Source organism: Medicago sativa, chromosome 1 (genome assembly GCF_051527215.1).
Source record: "Medicago sativa cultivar Bolivia chromosome 1, Bolivia_mono, whole genome shotgun sequence".
Classification (NCBI taxonomy): Eukaryota; Viridiplantae; Streptophyta; class Magnoliopsida; order Fabales; family Fabaceae; genus Medicago; species Medicago sativa.
This window is the reverse complement of record NC_140749.1, coordinates 69,376,073-69,399,504: the sequence shown is the minus strand read 5'-3', so window position 1 is coordinate 69,399,504 and position 23,432 is coordinate 69,376,073. Positions and strand designations below refer to the sequence as shown.

Sequence of the window (23,432 nt, the reverse complement as noted above, 5' to 3'; positions counted from 1 at the left end):
TTGTTTCTCCATTGCGAGAAAACCACTTCATTTAACTTATTTGTGAAAAGAGAAAGTTGATACAAACAAACCAAAATGACTGATTAAATTGTATATTTAAAAAGTGATTGAAATGGATAAAATGAAGAGAGGTTGATGTGTTTCAAAAATTAGAAGGGGGTGTTTGTGATATTCAAGAAAATCTCAAGGAAAGTCAAAATAATTTTCCCTTTTATCATTAACGTCGTCTTTATCATTAGTTTTTTCTTATCTTCTCAATTCATATAACCTTGCAACGTGCTTTCCACTTCATTTAACTTATTTGTGAAAAGAGAAAGTTGATACAAACAAACCAAAATGACTGATTAAATTGTATATTTAAAAAGTGATTGAAATGGATAAAATGAAGAGAGGTTGATGTGTTTCAAAAATTAGAAGTGGGTGTTTGTGATATTCAAGAAAATCTCAAGGAAAGTCAAAATAATTTTCCCTTTTATCATTAACGTCGTCTTTATCATTAGTTTTTTCTTATCTTCTCAATTCATATAACCTTGCAACGTGCTTTGCAACCCCCCCCCCCCCACTTTGAATTAGCCCGTGCGGAGCACGGGTTAGTTGATAGTAATATATAAAAAACACGAGATCTTTACTATATTTAATATTTTGACATATTTTTATTCTACTACGCTATAATATTTAATAAAAATTATTTCGATGTTTTTATCATTAACGTCAACTTTATCGTTAATTTGTTTCTTATTTCTCAATGCATATAACATTGCAAATGTACTTCGACGCATAACCCGCACTTCAACGCTTAACCCGTGCTTAGCACGGGTCTGCTGCTAGTATCATATAATATATGGGTGAATTAGAAACAAGGGGTAGTAATCTCAAGAACTAGACTAATATATATTCCTTGGAGTGTGATTGGATAGGTTAATCAGACATTTCAATTGAGCTCCTTAAATTTCTAAATTATTGTTTAGATAGAGTAATAAAATTTTTCTTTCTTGAATCCAAAAAAAAAAAAATTCAGTCGTAAATTTTAAGATAAAACTATAATTGTATAACGAAAGGATTTTTTTTTTAACTATGGGTACATTTGCAAATTGAAAGAAAATCTAGCAAAATATGAAAATAAATAGGGACTACTAACCAATTTACATAACTAAATAATCATCAAGACCAATTAAAAAACTTTCTAAACTTGCATTACCTCAAAAAAATTCCTCAATCAAACACTCTTATATAAAGAAGTGAAGACATACGCGAGAAGAGATATTTAGAATGTAACAAACCTTTAACTACATAGAAGAGAGAATCATTTGCTGAATATATGAACCAAACTTGAGCAGAGAAGTCCCAAGATGTCATGTAAATCACAAAGATAAAATGCTAGGCGATTTCAGAAACGTTTGTCCATGAAAAGCTATGGACAAAGGGGGAATATGTTCTTCAACTAGTAAGTATTTGGAATAAAAATCCAAATGCCAATAAAAGGTGCTATAATAAAAAAAATTATATAGCATATCAAAATGTATATGGATTCGAGTAAAACTGAGCTCGAATTTTTTAAGCAACATCTAGGGTTTGTGCCTTGTAGTTGGGAGAGGAGACCCATTTACAAGTAGTCAGGTAAGTTTTCCACGGAGATTAGTGATTGATAAATTTGGTGAAAATTTTAAATCAATAACAATTAGTAGCTAAATTTTACTTTCGGGTTAATGGGGCTCACTCTCTCTAAAGATCAAGGGGATTAACAAAAAAAAAAATGTAAATGTAAAAGGAAAAAATTAGTTGATAGAACCATTGATGTAACTGAAAATGTCAAAGATTTCAGACCTGATTTGAAACAGAATTTTCTTTGTGCTTTTGCCTTACATTCAACAAACTCAAAATAGCTCGGGTGCCTTTGAAAAAGTCAACATAAATTAGTGTAGTCACTTTGGTTATTCTAAATACTTTAGCATCAATTAGATCCTTTAACCATACAAAATTGATTTAATCCTTAATCTAACGCTCTGTACATTTACATCATAGAACAATCTAATGTCAGTAACGTCACTTTCCATTATATAGGAACCAAAGTCAAAATAATTTAGGTGAATCTAGTAAAAACACACGTTTGATTGTAATTTCCATGCCAAACCTGAAAAATTAGATCAGAAGTCTTCGGAACTAAATTGACAGCAAAGTTAATTATTTCAGGTGGAACCACCTAGGTCGGCATTGGGCAGCACTAGCTTATTTAAGAAAGGTTAATGATTAATTTAAGATAAGATGCACATGCAGTAGTGACCAAATAGCAACTCTTACAAGTTGGGACTTGAGAGACAAGTTGAAATTACAGTATCAATTAGTATTATGTATGAATGATCCAAGAAACTTGAATTTTTGGTTAGCCAACATGTACCAGAAGCCTCACAGCTTTCACATTTTAACTTGGCATGCTCAGATCAGAAACTAACACATTAGAGATGTTTTGGAAATAATTGTTATATCAAGTGAATAGGTAAATTGGTTCTCAAAATTTTAAGCATTGATCAAAACAGTTTTTGATTTATGTGAATTGAAAAATACATCGAAAGTATTAGTCAAAATAGTCCTTTTAAATTTTACCGTTGAAGACTGACTATGATGTAACACATTAACCAAAGATGCAACCCCTCAACACTGATCTCGCTTAAATGCTTCCACACCATGAGCTAATTTGTCTATGAAATTTAGGTCTTCCAAAGACAAAAATTTGTCCCTCGTATAGTCTAAGCATGTGTTCGGTTTTGCGTTTGAAACTCCAAACAGACATTCATTATGGTTCTTGATTTGATTTTCTAGAAACAGCAAAACTAAGCATCTACATAAACGTCGAAAACTAGGTGTGAATTTGAGAAAACGTTGAAAATTAGTCGTGTAACCAAATAGAGGCTAAATTTCATAGACATATTAGTCTATAATAAATTGATATTGATGTGTAATTAAAATGCAATGTAATATGTCCGGTTGGAGAAAATCTTTCATAGACACAATCACAAATTAATATTGTTAGACACACCCTCACATGAAATGAAAAAAAATTAAGAAAAAATATTTAATCATATCAATTGACATTATTCATTTTTTTTTTTTTTTTTATGATTTTGTGTGTGTCCAAATATGTTGATTTGGGCTTGTGCCCAAGTAAGTATATCTCGTCCAGTTAATATAAATCAAGTTTTTTTTTTGGGTTACAGTTAATATAAATCAATCTCTGACAATATAGATTAATGGAGAAATTATTTTAAACAACATTTTACAATTTTGAGATTGTATTTGCCAATTTATAAAAATTAATGCTCTAATTGAGTAGTAACTATCTCCCAGATGTCCAACTGAGTAGTACATCAAACAAAAAGAAAGATATAAAGGATGCTCTAACCATTTTTGTCCATAATAAATAATGCTTAAATGTCATCATCTTGCAACAACTTAACTATCAACTAACTATAATTGAGATTATATTAACTAATTCAAATTTATTATGAAGGAAAGGACAAACTATAAAAGGAAAAATTGGCTTAAACCCACTCGTGAGTTATGACTTGTGATAATTGAGGAAATTATTTTATGCCAACAAAATTTCTTGTTAAAAAAGCCAAGGAAAATGATATTTTTTTTCCTTTTCAATATTGTTAGAAAGGCTTCTCGGGTAAGATGGTGCCTAGATATTATGTGCAGAAAGAGAAGAGTGCTTCTGCACTGACAAACGAAAATGAATGTAAAATTTGAACCCTACCAAAACATGTGTATATACTAGTAAATAAAATTAAAATATCAAACCATGATGGAGGAAAAAAGAACACTGAGAAGATAAAAATGACAAACCTTATGGTCCCGATTTACGCATATCACGGCGATGAACTCTATTCCCTCCAAGTCTTCAACCATCCCTACATACAACCTCCTCATCATAGTACTTTATTAACTTTACCATACCCACCAACCAATTTTCCTTTTTACTTTCTTTTCCTCCCTTGAATCAATGATGAATAATAATCAACATTCACCTATAACCATACGACCTCATTATTCCAAGAGTAGTAAAAGTAAAAAAATAAAAGGAAGCATGTGATACAGTTGTTTGAGGTTCTAAATATGTAAATATGTGGTTAGATGTTCAATCTTTAACCGACATTTATGTAAGAATGCTTGTTAAAAAACTTATATCTTTTAACTGTCTCTTTGGTTCCTCATTGAAAAAGTAGAAAAGTTGCTCAAAAACATACTTAGATGGCTTAAACATGTATAGAGAAGACTTGTAGATGTCGTCGTAAGAAAAGTAGATCAGATGGAGAAGAATTAAGTCAAAAGAGGTAGTGGAAGATCTAGAAAAACTATAAAGAATATATTAGAAAAGGTTTAGAGGTCAATGAGTTGAATTTAAATATGCTTTATGATAGAACACTATAACGTAATTTGATCTATGTAGTTGATCCCACTTAGTGAGATAAAACTTTGTTGTTGTTGTTTGGTTCCGCATTAAGAGGAGCGAAAATTGATTATGAAAGTGTATAATTGATTCTAGCAAGTTTGATTGTTTTTTAGTATAATTGATTTCGTCTCTAAGATTAGTTACACTTAATGTAAGATTTGTAACTTTCGATTCTAAAATTGTTTAGGGTTATGCTAAAATTGTCATAAAACAGTTGTTAATGATTTAAAAAAGAAAATAATTGCTAAATTTCATGTAAAAGAAATTGTTTTTTGTTGAATACACAATTTACTAAGATAAAATTGTTCCTTTAAACTTCTTACCAAATGTTTTAAGACACTTGTTAGCATTTAGAATTGATTTAACTCACTTTTTTCGGTACAAATTCATTTTACGATCAATTTACTTAAAATCAATGCCGAACCAAACATGGACAAGTGGAAACTAGTACCTCTAAAGATTAGCAAAGAAAAGGGTTAAACACATTAAAAAACAAAAAAGAAAGTTAAAGCAAGATTCCCGCTGTGAATTAGATGAATAACAAGACATAGTAAAATTGTCAGTATGAGTCAAAACAAGTTTATAGTAGAATCAAACAAACAAATATCTACACTTTTCAAAAACATAAAAAAAAGTAGATAGATATTTATGATTGTTTTTGGCCAGTAAAGGTGCGCCCACACATGGCAGCTGTCTCCAGCCCATTTCCCTCCCAATCAAATACCTCCCCCCTTTACATTATTACTACTACTTTACTATATAATCTTCCTCTAATCTTAACCCTTCTTCCACCGTCTCCTCCCATTAAAATAACATTACCCAATTGAAAAATTCATTTCTTAATTCAATTTCAAATACCTAGTGAAGAGTGTGTCTCTCTTCGCTTCGCTTCACTTCACTTCTTCTTTCTCATTTGCATTTTCACAAACATGTCACCTACACCAATTCTTCTTATCGTTCTTTCGCTATATTTGTTCTTTTCACTTGTAGCAAGTGAACAAAATGGAGAATTTGAAACACTAAACACAAAATTTAACCCAAAACTCCCACTACCACCACTGAAAACATTATCATCATCAAAACGTTATGAAGGATCTTCCGATCTAGTGAAACTGAAGTACCATATGGGTCCAGTTTTATCTTCTCCGATCAATATCTACCTTATCTGGTACGGAAACTGGCCAAAACCACACAAATCTCTCATCAAAGATTTTCTCAATTCAATCTCCGATACAACCGTACCTCACCCCTCCGTCTCCGACTGGTGGCGCACTGTTACACTTTACACCGACCAAACCGGTGCTAACATTTCCAAAACAGTCTCCATCGCCGGTGAATATTCCGATTATCGTTACTCCCTCGGCAAACGCCTAACAAGACTCTCAATTCAAGATGTAATCGCCACGGCGGTTCGATCTAAACCCTTCCCCGTCGACCACCGGAAAGGGATTTACCTTGTTTTAACCGCCGATGATGTAACGATGGATGAATACTGCCGTGCGGTGTGTGGATTCCACTACTTTACTTTTCCGTCGAAGGTAGGTTACACTCTCCCCTACGCTTGGGTAGGAAACTCCGGCACACAATGTCCGGAAGTGTGCGCGTATCCATTCGCGGTACCGAGTTACATGGCGGGAGGTGGACCGGGGAAACTCTCGCCGCCGAACGGGAACGTCGGAGTAGACGGAATGGTGAGTGTCATTGCTCATGAATTGGCGGAGCTTTCGTCGAATCCGTTAGTGAACGCGTGGTACGCCGGTGAGGATCCGACGGCGCCGACGGAGATCGGTGATTTGTGTGAGGGTTTGTACGGTACCGGCGGCGGTGGTGGTTATATCGGAGAAGTTATGAAGGATAAAAGTGGAAAAACGTTTAATGTTAATGGGATTAGAGATAAAAAGTTTATGGTTCAATGGGTTTGGAGTAATGTTTTGAATGCTTGTGCGGGTCCCAATGCTGTTGATTTGAATTGAATTTGAGTTGAGACATACCCAACGCTATTCATTCTTTAATGTCATTTTACTGCTATGGTTTTCCAGTAGTTGCTACTTGCCCCTAATGTACTCATGTATATTAAATATTAATGTAACAATGTTTTTGTAATTTCATTTTCTCTGCTTGAGGAAATTCATTAATATTATATTATCTCTAGCTTTTTTTTTTGGAAGTTTTTAACTGTTTCTTTCTTTATACATTGATATGTTTTTTTTTTTTTTATATATAATACTCCCTCCGTCCCGGAATAACTGACTCATTTTCTAAAAAAAAGTGTCTCAAAATAATTGACCCATTTCAATTTTCAATTCGACTTTCATCATTCCCAATACAATATAACACTAAATAATACTCCATCCGTCCCATATTACTTGACCTATTTAGAATATTTGCACTATTCATGTACCATGCTTTGACTCTATTTTTCAACTAATATATAAAAACAAAATATAGCATATAAGATGTTAAATTCGTCTCGATTAATATTTTCAAAATATCAAATTTTCGTAATTTTTTCTACTAGATTATTAAAGAAATTTCAAAATACGTGACAGAGTCATTCAGGTCAAGTAATATGGGACGGAGAGAGTACTACTTTTATCATTCTCAATACAATATATTCCATTTTCCCCTTTATTTATACATTTTTCTTAATATGTGTAAAAAACAAAATTGTGTCAATTAAATTGGGACGGTGGTGGTAACAAAGGGAATTAAACATGCATGATTGAACATTGGATAGAAGAGATTAGGATAGGGGAAATTTATACTCCCTCCGTCCCGGTATAATTGACCTACTTTGGTTTTTCACACAGATTAAGAAAAGTGTATAAATGAAGGGGAAAGTGAAATATATTGTATTGGGAATGATAAAAGTAGTATTATTTAGTGTTATATTGTATTGGGAATGATGAAAGTTGTATTGAAAATTGAAATGGGTCAGTTATTTTGGGACACTTTTTTTTAGAAAATGGGTCAGTTATTCCGGGACGGAGGGAGTAGTTGCTATAAGTGTGTTATGCTTAGACCAAACAGCATTTTCAGGTGGCATATTGTGTCAGGCAATCTTAGATTGTAACGTGTAAAGCAAAAGTTTTTGTCAATGGTTTCAATTTCCATCACATGTATAATTGTTTTTTCTTTTTTTTTTCTTTTTTTTTTTTTTTATGGATCACATGTAAGTAAAATTTCATATTTATTTTTTTTTCTTTCTATGATCTAGAAAATTATGCAAAATTTCCAATTCTAATGCTTTTTTAATGAAACATGCTTATTTATTTCATTTCAATTTCAATTGACTTATTAAACATGGGTCATTTGCTTCTTTCGATTTTCAAGCGCAACATGTGTCTCCTTGCGAATATTCTTTGAGTTCTTTTCTTTATTGTAAAAAAAATAACAATTACTTGTTCAATAAAAGAAGTACTCCCTCCGTCCCAAATTATAAGCAAAAAAAATATATTTTTCTTTGTCCCAAAATATAAGCAAAAAAGACCAACTTTTATGCTATTATTATGTTTTTTCAAAAAAATCATCTTTTCCAAAGTAAAATTAAATGTAAATTGCATTGAATTTGTTCTCCTTTTTATTTTCTCCATAATCATTATCCAACAAGAATTGTTTTTACATCTTTTTATGAAACTTATTCTAAAAAGAACACAAAAAACTATAACTCAAATTACTACTACCTCCGTTCCTTTTTAACTGTCACTTTTTAACATTTTACACAAACCAAGATACTTAATAAATGCTGCTTTTTCTTATACAATAATTTATACTTTTATTATAATAGCCTTAATCATTTAATATCTTATTTCATATATTTCTCTCTCCGCAATAAATAACTAAGGGTAATGTTGGTAAAACAACATTTATTGTTGCATTGAACTTTGAAAGTGCAGTTAAATATGAACAAAAAATTTCTTCAAAAGTGACACTTAAAAAGAAACGGAGGGAGTATGTTTTAGTTTTCTTAATAAATGTGAATTTGTGTTTTTTGCTTATAAATTGGGACGGAGGGTGTATGAAATTGTACACCCAAAAAGTATCAATTAGAAATTTGAGTAGTAGCTATGCAACTATCAAAGCTAGTTTATGAGGCACTATATTTGTTTGCCAACCAATTTGTTTTGACTATACATGACTTTTAACCAAATCAAATATTGTATTATAAGGCCAAAGTTTGAGGCACTATATTTGGAATCAAACTCATATATGGCATTGTTATAAGAGTTAATTCGTCGAACCAAAGTAAACCTCAAGCGGCTCCCTCGTAGTGTAATGTTATTATTTTTAAACTTAGGTTTTACTCTTTTTCCCTTTTTGCCCAATGAACTCTTAATTTTTAGGATCACTTGTTTTCTAAGTTTGAATGTGTAGTCTCAAGGTTCAAAGAAGGAATTCAAAAACCTTAGAATTTTCATCTTCCTTTTCCATGTGTTGGAGATATTGTGATGACTTGACTATATTATATCACCTATTAAGGAGGGAATAACAACAATTTTCTAATTATCACTCACGATTTTTGCATATATTTTGTTATATTTTTTTTTTCTAATAGTATGTGTGTGTGTGTATTTTTAAATATTTACTTTAATTTATGTGAATTTAAATTTGAAAAGAAGAAGATCAGATAGTCGGTTGAGATCTGTAGCATAAAAATATTCAATTAAAAGATAGTTAGTTTCAAAATTTTTACAATTTTGACATAGACTTACATTAAAATTTAGAAAAGAATTGAGTTTCTAACAGTTTTTTTTTTTTTACAATTTTGACATAGATTTACATTAAAATTTAGAAAAGAATTGAGTTTCTAACAGTTATTTCGTCTAGAAAAATATTTGACCGAAAAGTAGTTAACTATTTTTTTTGAGGAAAGTAGTTAACTGTGAAGATACCTTTATATAATGATTTTGTTGAGGGAAGTTTTATATAACCGGTATAAATTCTAAAAAAGCTATCTAAACTTGAAACTTTTTTTTAAAGGACCTGAAACTCAAACTTAAGGGTTATATTCATTACTCCATAAACTAAAACAGCTCATTATTTAAATCAATTTTAATTAAAGGGTCATTATCGTACCCTACTCCATAAACTAAAATACACAGCTGCATACCATAAATCAAACGGTATCTCGTTGGTCTTTCGTTATAGATTTTCCTAGTCTCTACTTTCTACCAACCAAATCAAGCACATGCCAGCCAGTATTGAACCTAAGCAGAGCACCTACACATTAAATGATCATATGCAAATATGAAGTCATATGCTGGAAAAGCAACTAGCAACCACCAAATTGCAACTAGCCACTAGCCAGTGCTTAAGATATAGACAAAAATTTGAACCGTAATATTAATTATTTTGAATATATTAATCTCGCAAAATACCTTTTTGGTTCTTTAAGTTTGACAAAAATATTGGGCCAGTTTTTTAAGTTTGTTAAGTTGTAAATAAATCTTGTAAGTTTTTTTTTAAGTTTTCAATACGTCCTTTTAAGTTTTTTTAAGTTTTAAATTGATCCTTTAAGTTGTTGCATTTTTTTTTTAAGTTTCAAATACTTTAAGTTGTTGCATTTTTTTTAAGTTTCAAATAAGTCTTTTAAGTTGTTGATTTAATACACTTATTTAAAGTTTTTTTTTTAAGTTTTCATATAGGTCCTTAAAAGGGTAACAAGAACATATTTAAAACTTAAAAACTTAAAAGATTAACCTGATATTTTTGTTAAACTTAAAGGATTAAAAGAGGTATTTGGCCTATTAATTTCTAATTTTTTTTAATAAATATTCTATTTTTCCTTCAAGAAAAATTAATACTCTTTATTTATTGAAAATAGTTTTTTTTAATAGCAAAATTATATTAGATAGTAGAACGGAAAGAGTACAAGGAGTATCCGAGATCATACATCAAAGCAAAAAATAAAACATGAATATAACTAGCAAATTACAACAAGGATAAAAAATTGAAAACCTAAACACAAGCAGGAACCCACATAGCCCGAGTTTGGACATATTCCAATCTAAATTGTCTCCCATAACCCGATAGACTTTCGAGAGCGTCGTATTTGCCAAACTAACCGAGTACCACCTTTGTCGTTGTTTATGATGCTCTTATACATGTTTATACCTTGTTAAATTTTAGTCAATGGCATGTATATTTGAACATATATTAGCATATTTAATTGTTTTTTAATACCTTGTTATCATCAAAACCTTAGAGAAATTGTACAAACCAATTTTGTTCCAACACTGCGAACGAAGTTAATACTTAGTACGTGAGTAATAACCTTCTGAAGATGACTCATACTAATTGCCCTCACGCCGGGTGCCATTGTTGTCTATTTTTTTAATAACATGAAAACCATGTTAAAATAATATATCACCTTCAACAATAATCAGGGCCGTTCCTGCGAATCTGGAGGCTCGGTGCTGGAAGTGAAATGAGGCCCGTAACAAAATAAAGATGTATTTTTTTTTTTAAAAGAACAATGTTCTATTTAAATTTTTTAAAAGATAAATACAAGGTGCCGTATATATGTGGTACACCCAAAGGTGAAAATCACTACCATATACATGAGGAACCTCAAACCACCCTCCCAAAAAAACACCCACCTAACAACAAAAGTAAGAGGACTCAATTCTAATAGGCCTAAAACAAAACAACAAAAAAGGAAAGTGGAAACCTGCACAGAACCACCAAAAGCCATGCGTCCACAAAGCTGGCAGCAAAACGAGTCTTCATTCACACCAAAACGAAATTACCATTCCTATTTAAATTGAAAATGAAATGCGTAAACATAAGAAATTATATCCATATTCTAATAAATAATAAAAAAATACAAGTTCAGAAGAATACCTTTATCAACCTTCTAGGCACTAAAACGAGTCTTCTTACTCGCATTTATTGAAGCAAATTGATCAATCAACTCTTCGTATTGTATATTTCGCAACATAGTACTCTCAATTGCTATCATTGCTAAGCCATTAAGTCTTTCTTGTAGCATGGTAGACCTCAGATAAGACTTCAACAACTTCAACTTTGAAAAACTTCTTTCTGCGGAGGCAACTGTCACGGGAATTGTCAATAAAATTCTATATGCAACAATTGTATTAGAAAAACAACTCGCGCCTTTCAAAAATCTTAAAATCTCAATAGGTCATATTTCTTCTTCAGGCAAGATATCCCTTAGTGACCTTAACTCCAGATATAGTTCTCTCCCATCAATATCAGAATTCTCATTATGTTTCAATGCTTGCTCAAAATTACTACAACAAGACTCCAAAGTCGCATTATCCAATGATTGAAACTTGTTAGAAGTCAACAAAAAACCAAAAATAGCTTCATATTGTTGGAATTGTTCAAATCTCTTATTAAGAGATACAACAGCTTGATCAACAAGGCAAAGAAAGTAATTACCCTAAAAGATTCTTCTTCAGATTGCTCAACCGACGGGGTATTCAAATCCTCATCAAACTGCCTTTTTCTTCGAATTATGCGCCTTTGAGGAAATACTGGGTCAATATTCAATTCAATAGCAACTTCTGTAGCATCATCCAAGGCCTTCTTAAAACCACTTTCTCTATATTTCTTAAAAAAAGAAATCAACTCTTTTATTTTTGACATAACAACATCAATAAGCATATCATCTGACTATAAGAGCTTGCTAACCAAATTAATTGCTGATAATATGTTAAACCATATAATTATAGATACTATAAACTCAAAATCAACAAGTTCATGTGTTACTAAGGATTTAGCTTCACTTCTTATTTTAGAATCAAGATCTTTTTCTGACACTTCAAGTAAAGCTTCAATAAAATCTGACATTGCTGCTCTTATAGCTTTGACACTTTCTATATGACTCTCCCAACGAGTGGATGACAATGATTTTGGAGTCAACCCTTTTAAATTATCTTTCAAAATTTTCCATCTCTTAGTAGAGTTGGCAAAAATAGTATAAATGCGTTGAACAACTCCAAAAAAATCTTTAGCTTTACCAAATGAGTTAGCCATATCACACAATGTCAAGTTAATACTATGACAACTACAAGGAGTATAAAAGGCTCTTGGATTTATATCTAAAAACCTCTTTTGTACACCTTGATGTTTTCCTTTCATATTTGACCCATTATCATAACCTTGTCCTCGCACATCAAGGATGTCAAGATCAAGATTTTTCAATTCATCTTGTAAAACATCAAAAAGCCCTTGCCCAGTTGTATCATTCACATTCAAAAATCCTAAAAAAGACTCCTCAAAGCTAACAGAATTTGAAGAAACATCCACATATCGTATTATCAGAGACATTTGTTCTTGGTGACTAATATCAGGAGTACAATCAAGTATCACTGAGAAATACTTTGCTTGCTTGATTTTTTCAATGATTTGATTTTTAATTCTAGAAGCAAGCAAAAGTATTAACTCATTTTGGATTTTAGGCCCAAGATATTTATCCTGAAGATTATCATCTGTAATACGTCTAACATGTTCTTGTACACATGGATCAAATTCATTTAACATATCAATTAAGCCCAAAAAGTTCACGTTGTTATCTTTATCTAATTTTTCTACGGAACCACGGAAGGCCAAATTATGTTTAGCAAGGAATTTCACTATTGCAATAATTCTTTTTAAAACACCTTTCCAATGATCCCTTTCTTGCTCAATCAATCTTTGAGTTATTTTATCAATAGTTTGAAAACTATTCATCCTTTGACGTAACTCATACCAAGTAGTCATGCTCTTAATGTGATCCAAACTTGTCTCATGCTCTTTAAGTCTATCACCAACATGACACCAATCACTAAAACCCTCGTTTGCTAATTGACTTCTACCAATCCCTCTTTTGAAAACTTTACAACAAAAACAAAATAATCTATCAAGCTCTTTTGAATAAACAAGCCAATCTCTATCACACTTCTCTCCATTTGATAAAGTTCTAGTATACAAATTAGCCGTAAAGCGTCTAGAATATTTATCTCTAGGACCCGTCACAATTTTTAAATCTCTTTTAGGGCATTTTGTAGCTTCCAACTCAATCATTTTAGACTCGAGAGAATCCCAATTTCTAGGATCAAATATATCTACACTAATGTGAATGTCATTAACATCATCAACATTTTGATTATCATCTTAATTATCATTCAGATTTTCAACATCAATATCCATACCAACATTGTTATCAATAGGAATAACATCAACATTATCAACATGAATAACATCAATGGGAATAACATCAACATTATCATCAATAGGAATGGCATTATCATCAATAGGAATAGAACTATCATCAATAGGAATTTGTGTTTCTTTTACAATAAATTTATCAAGAGCTCCTGTTTGAGATTCAATTAACTCAGCTTCTTTTTTCTTTTTCCTACGCTTCTCAGCACCAGACTCAAACTTTCTAATCTTAGGTGGAAATTTAGGAGGCAATTTAGGAGGCATAGAGGAAGATTGAAAAAGTATAAAACCTGAATTCTTGACTGTTCTTGAGCAATTCAGCAATGTCGAAGTTGAACCATATTTGACATACAATGTTGAGGTTGAACCATAAAATAAAATAAAGACATAATTAGTAATTAGCAACATTATCAATTAATATTATACATGTTAAAACAGAGAATAACCAAAAACTTATAAAATTAGAAACAGAACAGTGTCAGTGTTGTTTTGGAAAGGGGAAAACGTTAATCTCTATTTGAACTTGTCAGCCTCATAAAATTCATAAAATTAAACCATAATCTAGCCAATTTAGCAATTTGAAAAACTCATAAAATTAATCTCTATCAATCTCTATTTCAGCATTTAGCAATTTTAACATTCAACAAAAATCATCCAATTCCATGAATGGAAGTAAAAGAAATCAACGAAAGAGAGGTTATTTACCTAACAGAGTAACAATGTCAGTGTTGATTTGGAAAACGTCAATAGGATGGTCGATGTTGATGATGGTATGGTCAGAAATCGAAGTGGTTGAGAGATGCAGTCGGAGGAAACGTTTGAGTTAGGGGTGTTCGTGGTGCGGTTTGGTTCGGTTTTGAGCAAAAAAGTCATCCAAACCGCGAGATAAAAAATCATCCGGTTTGGTTTGGTTCGGTTGATTTTTAAAAAGTCATCCAAACCAAACCAATGCGGTTTGGATTGGTTCAGTTTGTGCGGTTTATCGCGAGATAAAAAATATTAAATTAACTCTAATATTGCCAACTTGTTACAAAATAAACATAGGACATTTTATTTTGATGTTTATATGATAAAATATTGGGTAAAACTTATATCAAAATAGGTACAATTAAGAAGAAACATAAGCATGAAACAAATTATTGGGAAATAAAGGAAACAAATTCATCACTGGAAATAAATTGAAAGAGATGGAAAGGAATTAGAATCGAACATGTGATGCAACAATGGAAAAATCGAATCAAAAGAGATTATTCTTGAGCTATGTAATTGGGCTAGTACATATTTAAGTAATATTCATTATCGTTGCGGTTTGGTTTGGTTCGGTTGGTTGCTGAGATGCAAACCGCAAACCAAACCGAACCGTGCGGTTCAGTGCAAAAGTCATCCGAATTCATCCGAACCAAGTGCGGTTTTTTGCGGTTTCGGTTTGGATTGGTTTGGTTTGCGGTTTTTCTATTGGGTTGGTTCGGTTTTGAACACCCCTAGTTTGAGTAGTCGGGAGTCGCGTTTGAACCATGAAGGAAGAAGAAAAACGAAACACTGATGGTGAGAGGAATGGAACGCGCGTTGTTGGCATGTATCAGAGAAAGAGTATTTTTTTTAGTGGGGGGTACTGGGCTATAAATTTTTTTGAGGCCCATACCCTGGGGAGGCCCGGTGCTATAGCGCTGCTTGCACCCCAGGGTCCGGCCCCGACAATAATAAACAAATATTAAAACAATACAACTTTTACATTCAAATTTACATTCAAATTAAAACTATCAAAATAATTAAAAATATTACACACTATTAAAAGAATACAACAAAACAACTAGTATTACTATTGTCTTCAGAGATGAACGACTCATTGATCGAAAGGTTTAACTGATACATTCAAAATTTAATAGATTGGTGGTTTTCTTTCTAATCATTTATTAGGGGTTCACATGTTGTGAGGAGTAAACCCTTGTGAAAACCCAAATTATTTAAAACCATATTTCCCAGCGGTATCTGAAGGCTTTGCACTTTGCAAATGCACGATATTTTCTAGGGGTTCATGTCACTCACAAATTTCCATGTTAAAACAACTTTTTTCTTGAAGTGTAAATTGTCCAAATTTTTTGGTCTGATTAATGTTTAGACCATAAACCGTCTATAGGCCCAAACAAACTGCTTGAATTACATGTCACACACACGGTAACTAGAATCTTAATAATTTGAGACTACTTTTAAGTCTTGCGTTGACTTTGGGTCAAATTCATACATTGTGGTCCTGAACTCTCATAGTATAATAAATGGACTTGAATCTTTTTAAAAGTTAGGTCATAAGATAAAGGTTGACTGCTAGTTTATAATTTGATTTTTGCTCTCCACCCAGCACGTTTTGCTCGCACCCTGCAGCCATGCCAATTTTGCCCTTGCGCAAGTTAGCATGCGCTACGCAAGTTAACTCACGCTGCGCAAGTTAACTCACGCTGCGCAAGTTAACTCACGCAGTGTTCCTGTTTTTGAACAAAACCCATCAGTCCGAACTCCAACCACCATTTTCTTTCCCTCCATCTTCAAAAACCCAAAAAGTGCGATTTTTTGGGTCTAAATCATCATCCCAAATCATTGCAAATCGTCAGGAAGCAAGTTTCTACGCTCATCAAGCATCAAATATCAGGTATTGTACCATCTAAACTCATCTCATTTTGCTGGTTTTCCTGCTTGGTTCGTCTGTTTTTCGTAGGGAGTAGGGCATGGTACGCAAGTTAACTTGCGCATGTTAGCTTGCTGCGCGAGTTAACTGGCGCAAGTGCATTAGTGCTGCGTGACTTAAGTCACGCCACTGTGCAGCCATATTTTTTTGAATTTTTTGCGCCACTTTTGTTCTTGGTTAGCTTGTTCCGCAAGTAATTTATTTTTTCTTCCTTTGTAATTTTTTTTATTCAATAGATATTTAGGGAGATGGTTGACAAAGTCGCGGATGATGGCGTTGAACCGAAACCGGCCAAAAAAGAAGGTTTCGGCGATGTCAAACCAAGCTTTAATTTCAAACCATTTAAAGTCCAAATTCCAATTCAAGCTCGAATTGGTAAAATTCAAGAACCTAATCCGGTACCTACCGGTGTTATTTGTGAAGCTCGTGACACCGCCTCATTTTTTACAACAAATGCAAGATGGAGGGAGCGAGAAGAGTTACTTACTTGGGTTCGCGGACAAGGGGTGAAGGCCGGATTTGGTGTTTGTATAGATAAATCCGTTATAAAAAGGCCGTATTTGACGATGCAATGTGAAAGGAGTGGGGTATACAAGCCACCTAAGACAAGGAAGAAACCGAACCTTGAAGGCATTGGCTCAAGGAAATGTAATTGTCCGTTTAGGTTGAAAGGTTTCTTTGATAAAGATACAAATGATTGGTGGCTTGCAATGCTTTGTGGAATGCACAACCATGACTTGGAGGTGGGAAAGTTACAAGGACACCTAATTGCGGGTAGACTTCGTGCGGAGGAGAAGAAAAAAGTTATTGAAATGACAAAGAGCTTGACGGTGCCTCGGAATATTCTCACCAATTTGAAGGAAAACAACAACGAAAGTGTGACAACAATCAAGCAAGTGTACAATGTGAGAACAAGATGGCGCAAGGGGGAAAGAGGTGACATGACGGAGTTGCAATTCTTGATTTCGAAGTTGGTGGAGCATAAGTACGTCTATTACACAAGATACAATAGTGAGGAAACCACTCTTGAAGACATTTTTTTTGCTCATCCGGAGTCAATTAAATTGCTCAACACCTTTCCGACCGTTTTGGTCATGGACTCTACATACAAAACCAACAACTACCGAATGCCTTTGTTTGAGATAGTTGGTTGCACCTCTACAAGAATGACGTATTCCGTTGGTTTCGCCTTTCTTCACTTTGAACTAGAGGATAACTTTGCTTGGGCACTTACGATGTTGAAAGGTCTCTTGTACTCAAATGACAACATGCCTAAGGCGATTGTCACCGATAGGGATGGTGCTTTGATGAAGGCCGTTGGCACAGTTTTCCCTGAAACATACACCATGCTTTGTTATTTTCATATTGGGAAGAATGTAAGGTCCAAGTGCATCAAGGATTGTAAAGTGGTGCCAAAGCCTCCTAAGGGTACAAAACTAGACAAGAAAGAATTGAAGAAGAACAAGATGAAGAATAGCGATGTTGTTGAGAAAGTGGTGAATGCTTGGAGAGAGTTGGTTGAATCTCCCACGGAGGAATCATATGCAATTAATTTGTTGAAATTCAAAGAGGTATGCATGCCATTTCCGGAATTCATTAAATATTTCGAAGAAACGGTTTTGAACCTTAAGGAGAAATTTGTGAGGGCATGGACGGATAAAGTCTTGCATCTAGGGTGTAGAACCACCAACATAGTTGAATCCGCTCATGGTGTTTTGAAAAAATATTTGAGGAGTAGCGTGGGTGATTTGGCATCATGTTGGGATGAAATCCACAAGATGTTGGCGGTGCAATTTGGTGAAATACAAGGTAGTTTCGGGAGGAACAAAACGGTGTTTGAGCACAAATACAAAAAGATCAAGATGATGAAAGAATTGGAGGGTTATGTTTCTAGAAAAGCATTGAGATTTATCTATGATGAATTGAAATGCTCCAATACATTCGCATTTGGTGAGGAAGATTGTGGTTGTGTTCAAATGACATCCTACGGGTTACCTTGTGCGTGTATTATTGCCATGAAGAGCAAGCAAAAATTGCCTCTTGTCTTGGATGATATATACCCTCATTGGAAAAGGTTGTGTGTACAAGGAGAGAAGATTGATGATGACTTTTCCGTGATGGAGAAGTGGAATGGCATTCAAGAACTTCTCAAGAAAAGCCCTTACAATATGAAGCTCCACATCAAAGAGATGATGCGTCAAATTGCATTTCCGGAAACCACATTTTTGTCTCCGCCTTTGAAAAAGGTGGTAACCAAGGGAGCACCTAAAAGGAAGAGGACTACACTCAAAGTGTCATCAACGGGTCGAATCCCCTCTAGGTGGGAGACCATTGATTCTCAAAATCCGGATAGTCAACCTTCACAACCAAAGAGGTCACTTCCAAAGAGGAAAGGTGCACGCCTTGGCACTTACTCCCGCTCACAAGCTTCATCCTCCACTTCAAAACCGTTTTGGAATATCCCATACATTTCACAAATTCCAAATATCATGAGGCCTTTTGTTGAAGAAATTGTGAATGTTAAAGGGGATGGTCATTGTGGATTCCGGGTGATAGCTAGGCACTTGGGGATGGATGAGGAAGATCATGTATTGATTCGTCATGCACTTATTCAAGAGTTGAGAAATCATAAGAGTGACTACATGCCGATATATGACACGGAGGAGCGTTATAACATAATCTTGAATGGTTTATACCATCCAAAACGTACAATTGGTGTTGCGCCTCCAGATAAGTGGATGACCACTCCGGATATGGGTCACATTATTGCTTCTTGCTACAAAAGACCCGTTGTTCTATTGACTTTGTCCGAAACAACGGGTGGTGTATGTGAGACATATTTCCCAATCCGAAGTGCTCCTCCACTTAATCCACATTCCAACATCATGCGTCTTTGCTTAATTCCCGATCACTATCTTCATGTGATTTTGAAGGAAGGTTGTCCGTTACCACCGAGTTGTAAGGAGTGGATGAACAACAAGATTGGTGAGGTGGAGAATTGGCATTTTGCATTTTTGGATAGACAAAACGCTTTCAATGAACTCATGTCTAAGGAGCCTAAGCCGCCAAAGAAACCAACAAATGAGCACAATCCAATTGTTTGTGGTGATACTCCCACCCCGCAAAAAAAGGAACAAGAATTTGAATGGACGGAGGACATGGAAGAGGACGACAATTTAGGAATATCACTAGACCTCTTAGATAGGTTATAATAGGTTAGGAAAGTTATAGGTCGGTTGGTGTTCGTCCTATTTTTTGGTGGTATTACACCCCGACATATTTTTTGGTGGCCGGTTATGTAATTTGTATATTTGTGGCCAATATGTAACTAATATTATATATATATATATATATATATATATATATATATATATATATATATATTAAATGAAATGAATTTGTTTTTTGGTGGCCGGTTATGTCACACCAATTATTGCTTGCATTACTTACTTTGTCTCTAATTATTTGTAATTTGGATCGTTTACGTGTCATTAAGTGTGTTTAAATGATTACGGGTCATTACCGGCTAATTTGTGTAATTTGGACCGTTTGGATCGTTATGTGTGATTATGTGATTGTGAAAAAAAACGATGTTTTTGTGTAATTTTGATGCACTAAGTCATATTATCCAATAATATTGTTAAACTAACGTAATTAGGTTCAATTACGAGCATTTTAGGGTTTGGACCCAAACTGCATTCAATGCACATCAGTACAACATTTAATGCTGTACTGATATATCAGTAGTGCGTGAGTTAACTCGCGCAAGTGTAATACTATGCGTGAGTTAACTCACGCAGTGTTTTTTTTCATACATGCCTATGCGTGAGTTAACTCACGTAGAGTTTTACACTTGCGCATCTTAACTTACGCAACGTTACTTAACTAACGCATAGTATTACACTTGCGTTAGTTAACATGCGTAGGGGCAAAATTGGCATGGCTGCAGGGTGCGAGCAAAACGTGCTGGGTGGAGAGCAAAATTCTTATAATTTAGCAGCCTGGAAACCTTTAGAATGTAGGAACAGAATAAATCTTGAATATTGCTTACCCCCTATAATAAAGATAGACTTGTAAAACAAACAATGAATGAGTCTAAACGGTAAATATCTTCGAGCCCTTTAAGTTAGTGATAACGAATTCAATTCATGACTCCTTATGTACAGAGAAAATTTGATTTGGAGGAGAGTATTCACCTTCACCGATTTCACAGAGATCAACTATTGTTAAACAGACGGTGGTGAAAGTTTTGTACCTATAACAGGGTAAAAAAAGAAAGATATAAACTCCTAAAAACAACGATAAGAATAAATGCAATCCTCCACTAGGCAGATGGTAATCATCACATTGGTTATGTTTGTTTTGCTGGTTTTGGCATATTTGCTTTTACTTTGGACATTATTTGATTGGATGGAATTGGTAGAGAAATTGAAGAGGCATAGCAAATTTGCATGGCTTTTTTGATTGATTGGAGAGACGCCAACGTTTGAGGCCAACCACAACTCCAAAATGAAAAGTGTTATCTAACCATTTCAGGTCCACTTGAATCGGGAAATTTATTGTATATAGCTAATCACATGTACCGATTCCCACACGATACGGAACCTAAAACACAATGATTTAGTTTGGAAAATAGCATATTCAATGGAACCTAAAACACGTTGAAAAATGTCGAGCGTGAGTTAACTCTTATATATTTATATAATAAAATAAAATTAGATAATAATGTACTACTATTCAACCTAAATTGGGATTATCCGCTAAGAATTCAAGCTTCGGGTAGATCAAGAAAACAGCAGTATCAGCTGCAACAGGAGTATATTATAAATTCTTTTCTCTTTTTCCTTTTTGTTTTAAAAGATTCTATTCGAAATTATTTTGTCTTTTTTTATCTAGATGCTTAATTAGGGGAATAAACAATTTTGACACGGAAAAGAGCAAAGTTCTAACAAATACCCAAGAGAAAAAAGCTTGGAAAACCGCGTGTGAAAATATTCTTTTGATTGTCAATAACATCTTTGTTACGGGATGAAATATATGTAGCTTTGACCACTTTGATAACAAGTCTTCCATAAAATGGTACATGCATATAAATTTCTCTAGAAAAAAAGAGTGTTAGCACATTTCAAACATCATACTCATGTGTTGTTCTAATAGTGTTATCTAGGAGGGTGGATGGTGCATGTGAAGGTCATTTGAGAGGGAAACATTAATGCTACATATTGACATAATTACACCGGCAAGCTCTTAACACTTTTCTTTAATTTATTATTTTTTAGTCCGTTATTTATGTTAGATTATTATACTTACACTCGTAAAATAATTAATGCTGAAAAAAAAACATGTGTGACATTTTATTATTAAGAAAATTCACATATACAACATAAAATTCATTTCTCACTTCACTTCTTATTCTTTATATTTGAATCCCCAAATACAAAAGCCTTTCTATTTTTCACAACAATGTCTTCATTCAGAAGTAATGATTTAAATTTACGAACTTAAAACAATGAGTCGTTTATCTATAGTGTAAGACATAAATGAATGAACACATGAATGATGTTTCTCTCTAATTGTGGTACAAAATTAGTAGTTCACACAATAAAAAAAATACTAGTATATAACATAAAGGACGACAATGCAACATAGCATTACTTAAAAACTAACGATATAAACGGAATGTATCATAAATTATTAATTCGGGAAAAATAAATCTTAAAATAAAAGGAATGTTATATTTAGGCACAAAGATATTTATTCTTGTTGGAAACCCTGCCCCGATCGTGAGGGGGTGTGTTTGTAATCCCACTTTAATTGCGATCATCCCTTAGTAGCCTTATGTTGGCTTGTCTTTGAGGGGATGAATTTAGTCCCATATCGGTTAGATATGAAGCTTGATCAGAGTTTATAAAGAGGAGACACTCCTCACCTTATAAGCCGGTTTTGTAAGGATGAGTTAGACACCAAATTTCAACATGGTATCAAAGCGTATCCAAGATCTACCGTTGGGATTCCGCATTGCCACACTTATTGCCACACTTCTTGCCCATTGAATCTGAGCGTGAGGGAGTGTGTTGGTAATCCCACCTTAATTGCGATCCCACACTAGCTCAACTAAAAAGGATCGCAAATAAAGGAAGACAAAAAGGCAAAGTCTAAAACTTATTAATTTTTGTGTGTGTGTGTCAGAAGTAATATTTACAAGAATTTTGAATTTGAATTTGAATTTCAACGACATTTCATATTATTCCAAACTTTATCAAAAGAAAGAAAAAAAGAACATCAATGCAATCAAAGCACCAAAGACATGTAGGTGAGCAACATGATTAAATTAGATGCATAGTATGAAGAACACAAAAAAAGATCATTAAGATATGAGCTGTAGATTGAGCATTGTATATAATTAAGGCAATGTTTAAGGATTTTTCCGATAAAAGAATAGTGCAAAAAAACTCATTACCTGCTGTACTTGAAAATTATGAATACGATATTTTATCGTTTGAGAAAAAGTCAAAAGATATGTCATCGATCACCTTGATAGAATTAGCAAATGCATTAAAGCCACAATAACATATACTCCCTCCGTTTCAAAATGAGTGTCACTTTAGCAAAAAAAAGTTGTTTCAAAATGAATGTCGCTTTACATTTCCAATACAACTTTAATTTTTTTCTTCCAACTTTACCCTCTCAAACTTTTCTCTCACACAATTTTCAATGCAACTTTAAGTATGTCTTTTTCTAATAAAGTAAGGACAGTTTAGTAAAAACGTTATATCCAATGATTATTTCATTCCATTTCTTAATCTGTGTGCCAAAGCCTAAAGCGACACTCATTTTGAAACGGAGGGAGTACTAATGACGATACAAGAGGTGGTATTACAAGGTGTTTTTCAAGCACAAAATTTTGAAAGAGACAAAAAAATGAGGCAATGCAATAAATATGGTCAACAATTAAGAAGGGTTTTTTTCACCTACAAGGGAAAATGTTTGTGGAGATCCAATGTTTGGTGTAACAAGTGGGGGTGGTGTGGGACATGTGGAAAGAATATGCGAGGTCCAAGTGAAAAGAGAAGTCGATGTTTCTTAAAATCAATAGTGTCCCTCAGTAAGGTTGGGGCTAGGGCTCCATTG

General features: G+C 33.5%; 2 protein-coding genes and 1 pseudogene across 2 annotated transcripts; 2 read left to right on the top strand and 1 right to left on the bottom strand.

Annotated features, from left to right (window-relative positions):
• The first annotated feature begins 5,066 nt into the window (after positions 1-5,066).
• EXL5 (EXORDIUM like 5) lies at positions 5,067-6,617 on the top strand. The gene has a single exon (XM_085731705.1). The coding sequence runs from the start codon at positions 5,380-5,382 to the stop codon at positions 6,421-6,423; it is 1,044 nt and encodes a 347-aa protein (XP_085587831.1). The 5' UTR covers positions 5,067-5,379; the 3' UTR covers positions 6,424-6,617.
• A 4,689-nt stretch (positions 6,618-11,306) lies between these two features.
• On the bottom strand, positions 11,307-13,885 carry LOC146956818 (uncharacterized; annotated as a pseudogene).
• A 2,664-nt stretch (positions 13,886-16,549) lies between these two features.
• LOC146956817 (PKS-NRPS hybrid synthetase cheA-like) lies at positions 16,550-19,513 on the top strand. Its single transcript, XM_085749746.1, has one exon. It carries the CDS (start codon positions 16,550-16,552, stop codon positions 19,511-19,513), a length of 2,964 nt encoding a protein of 987 aa, XP_085605872.1.
• The last annotated feature ends 3,919 nt before the right edge of the window (positions 19,514-23,432 follow it).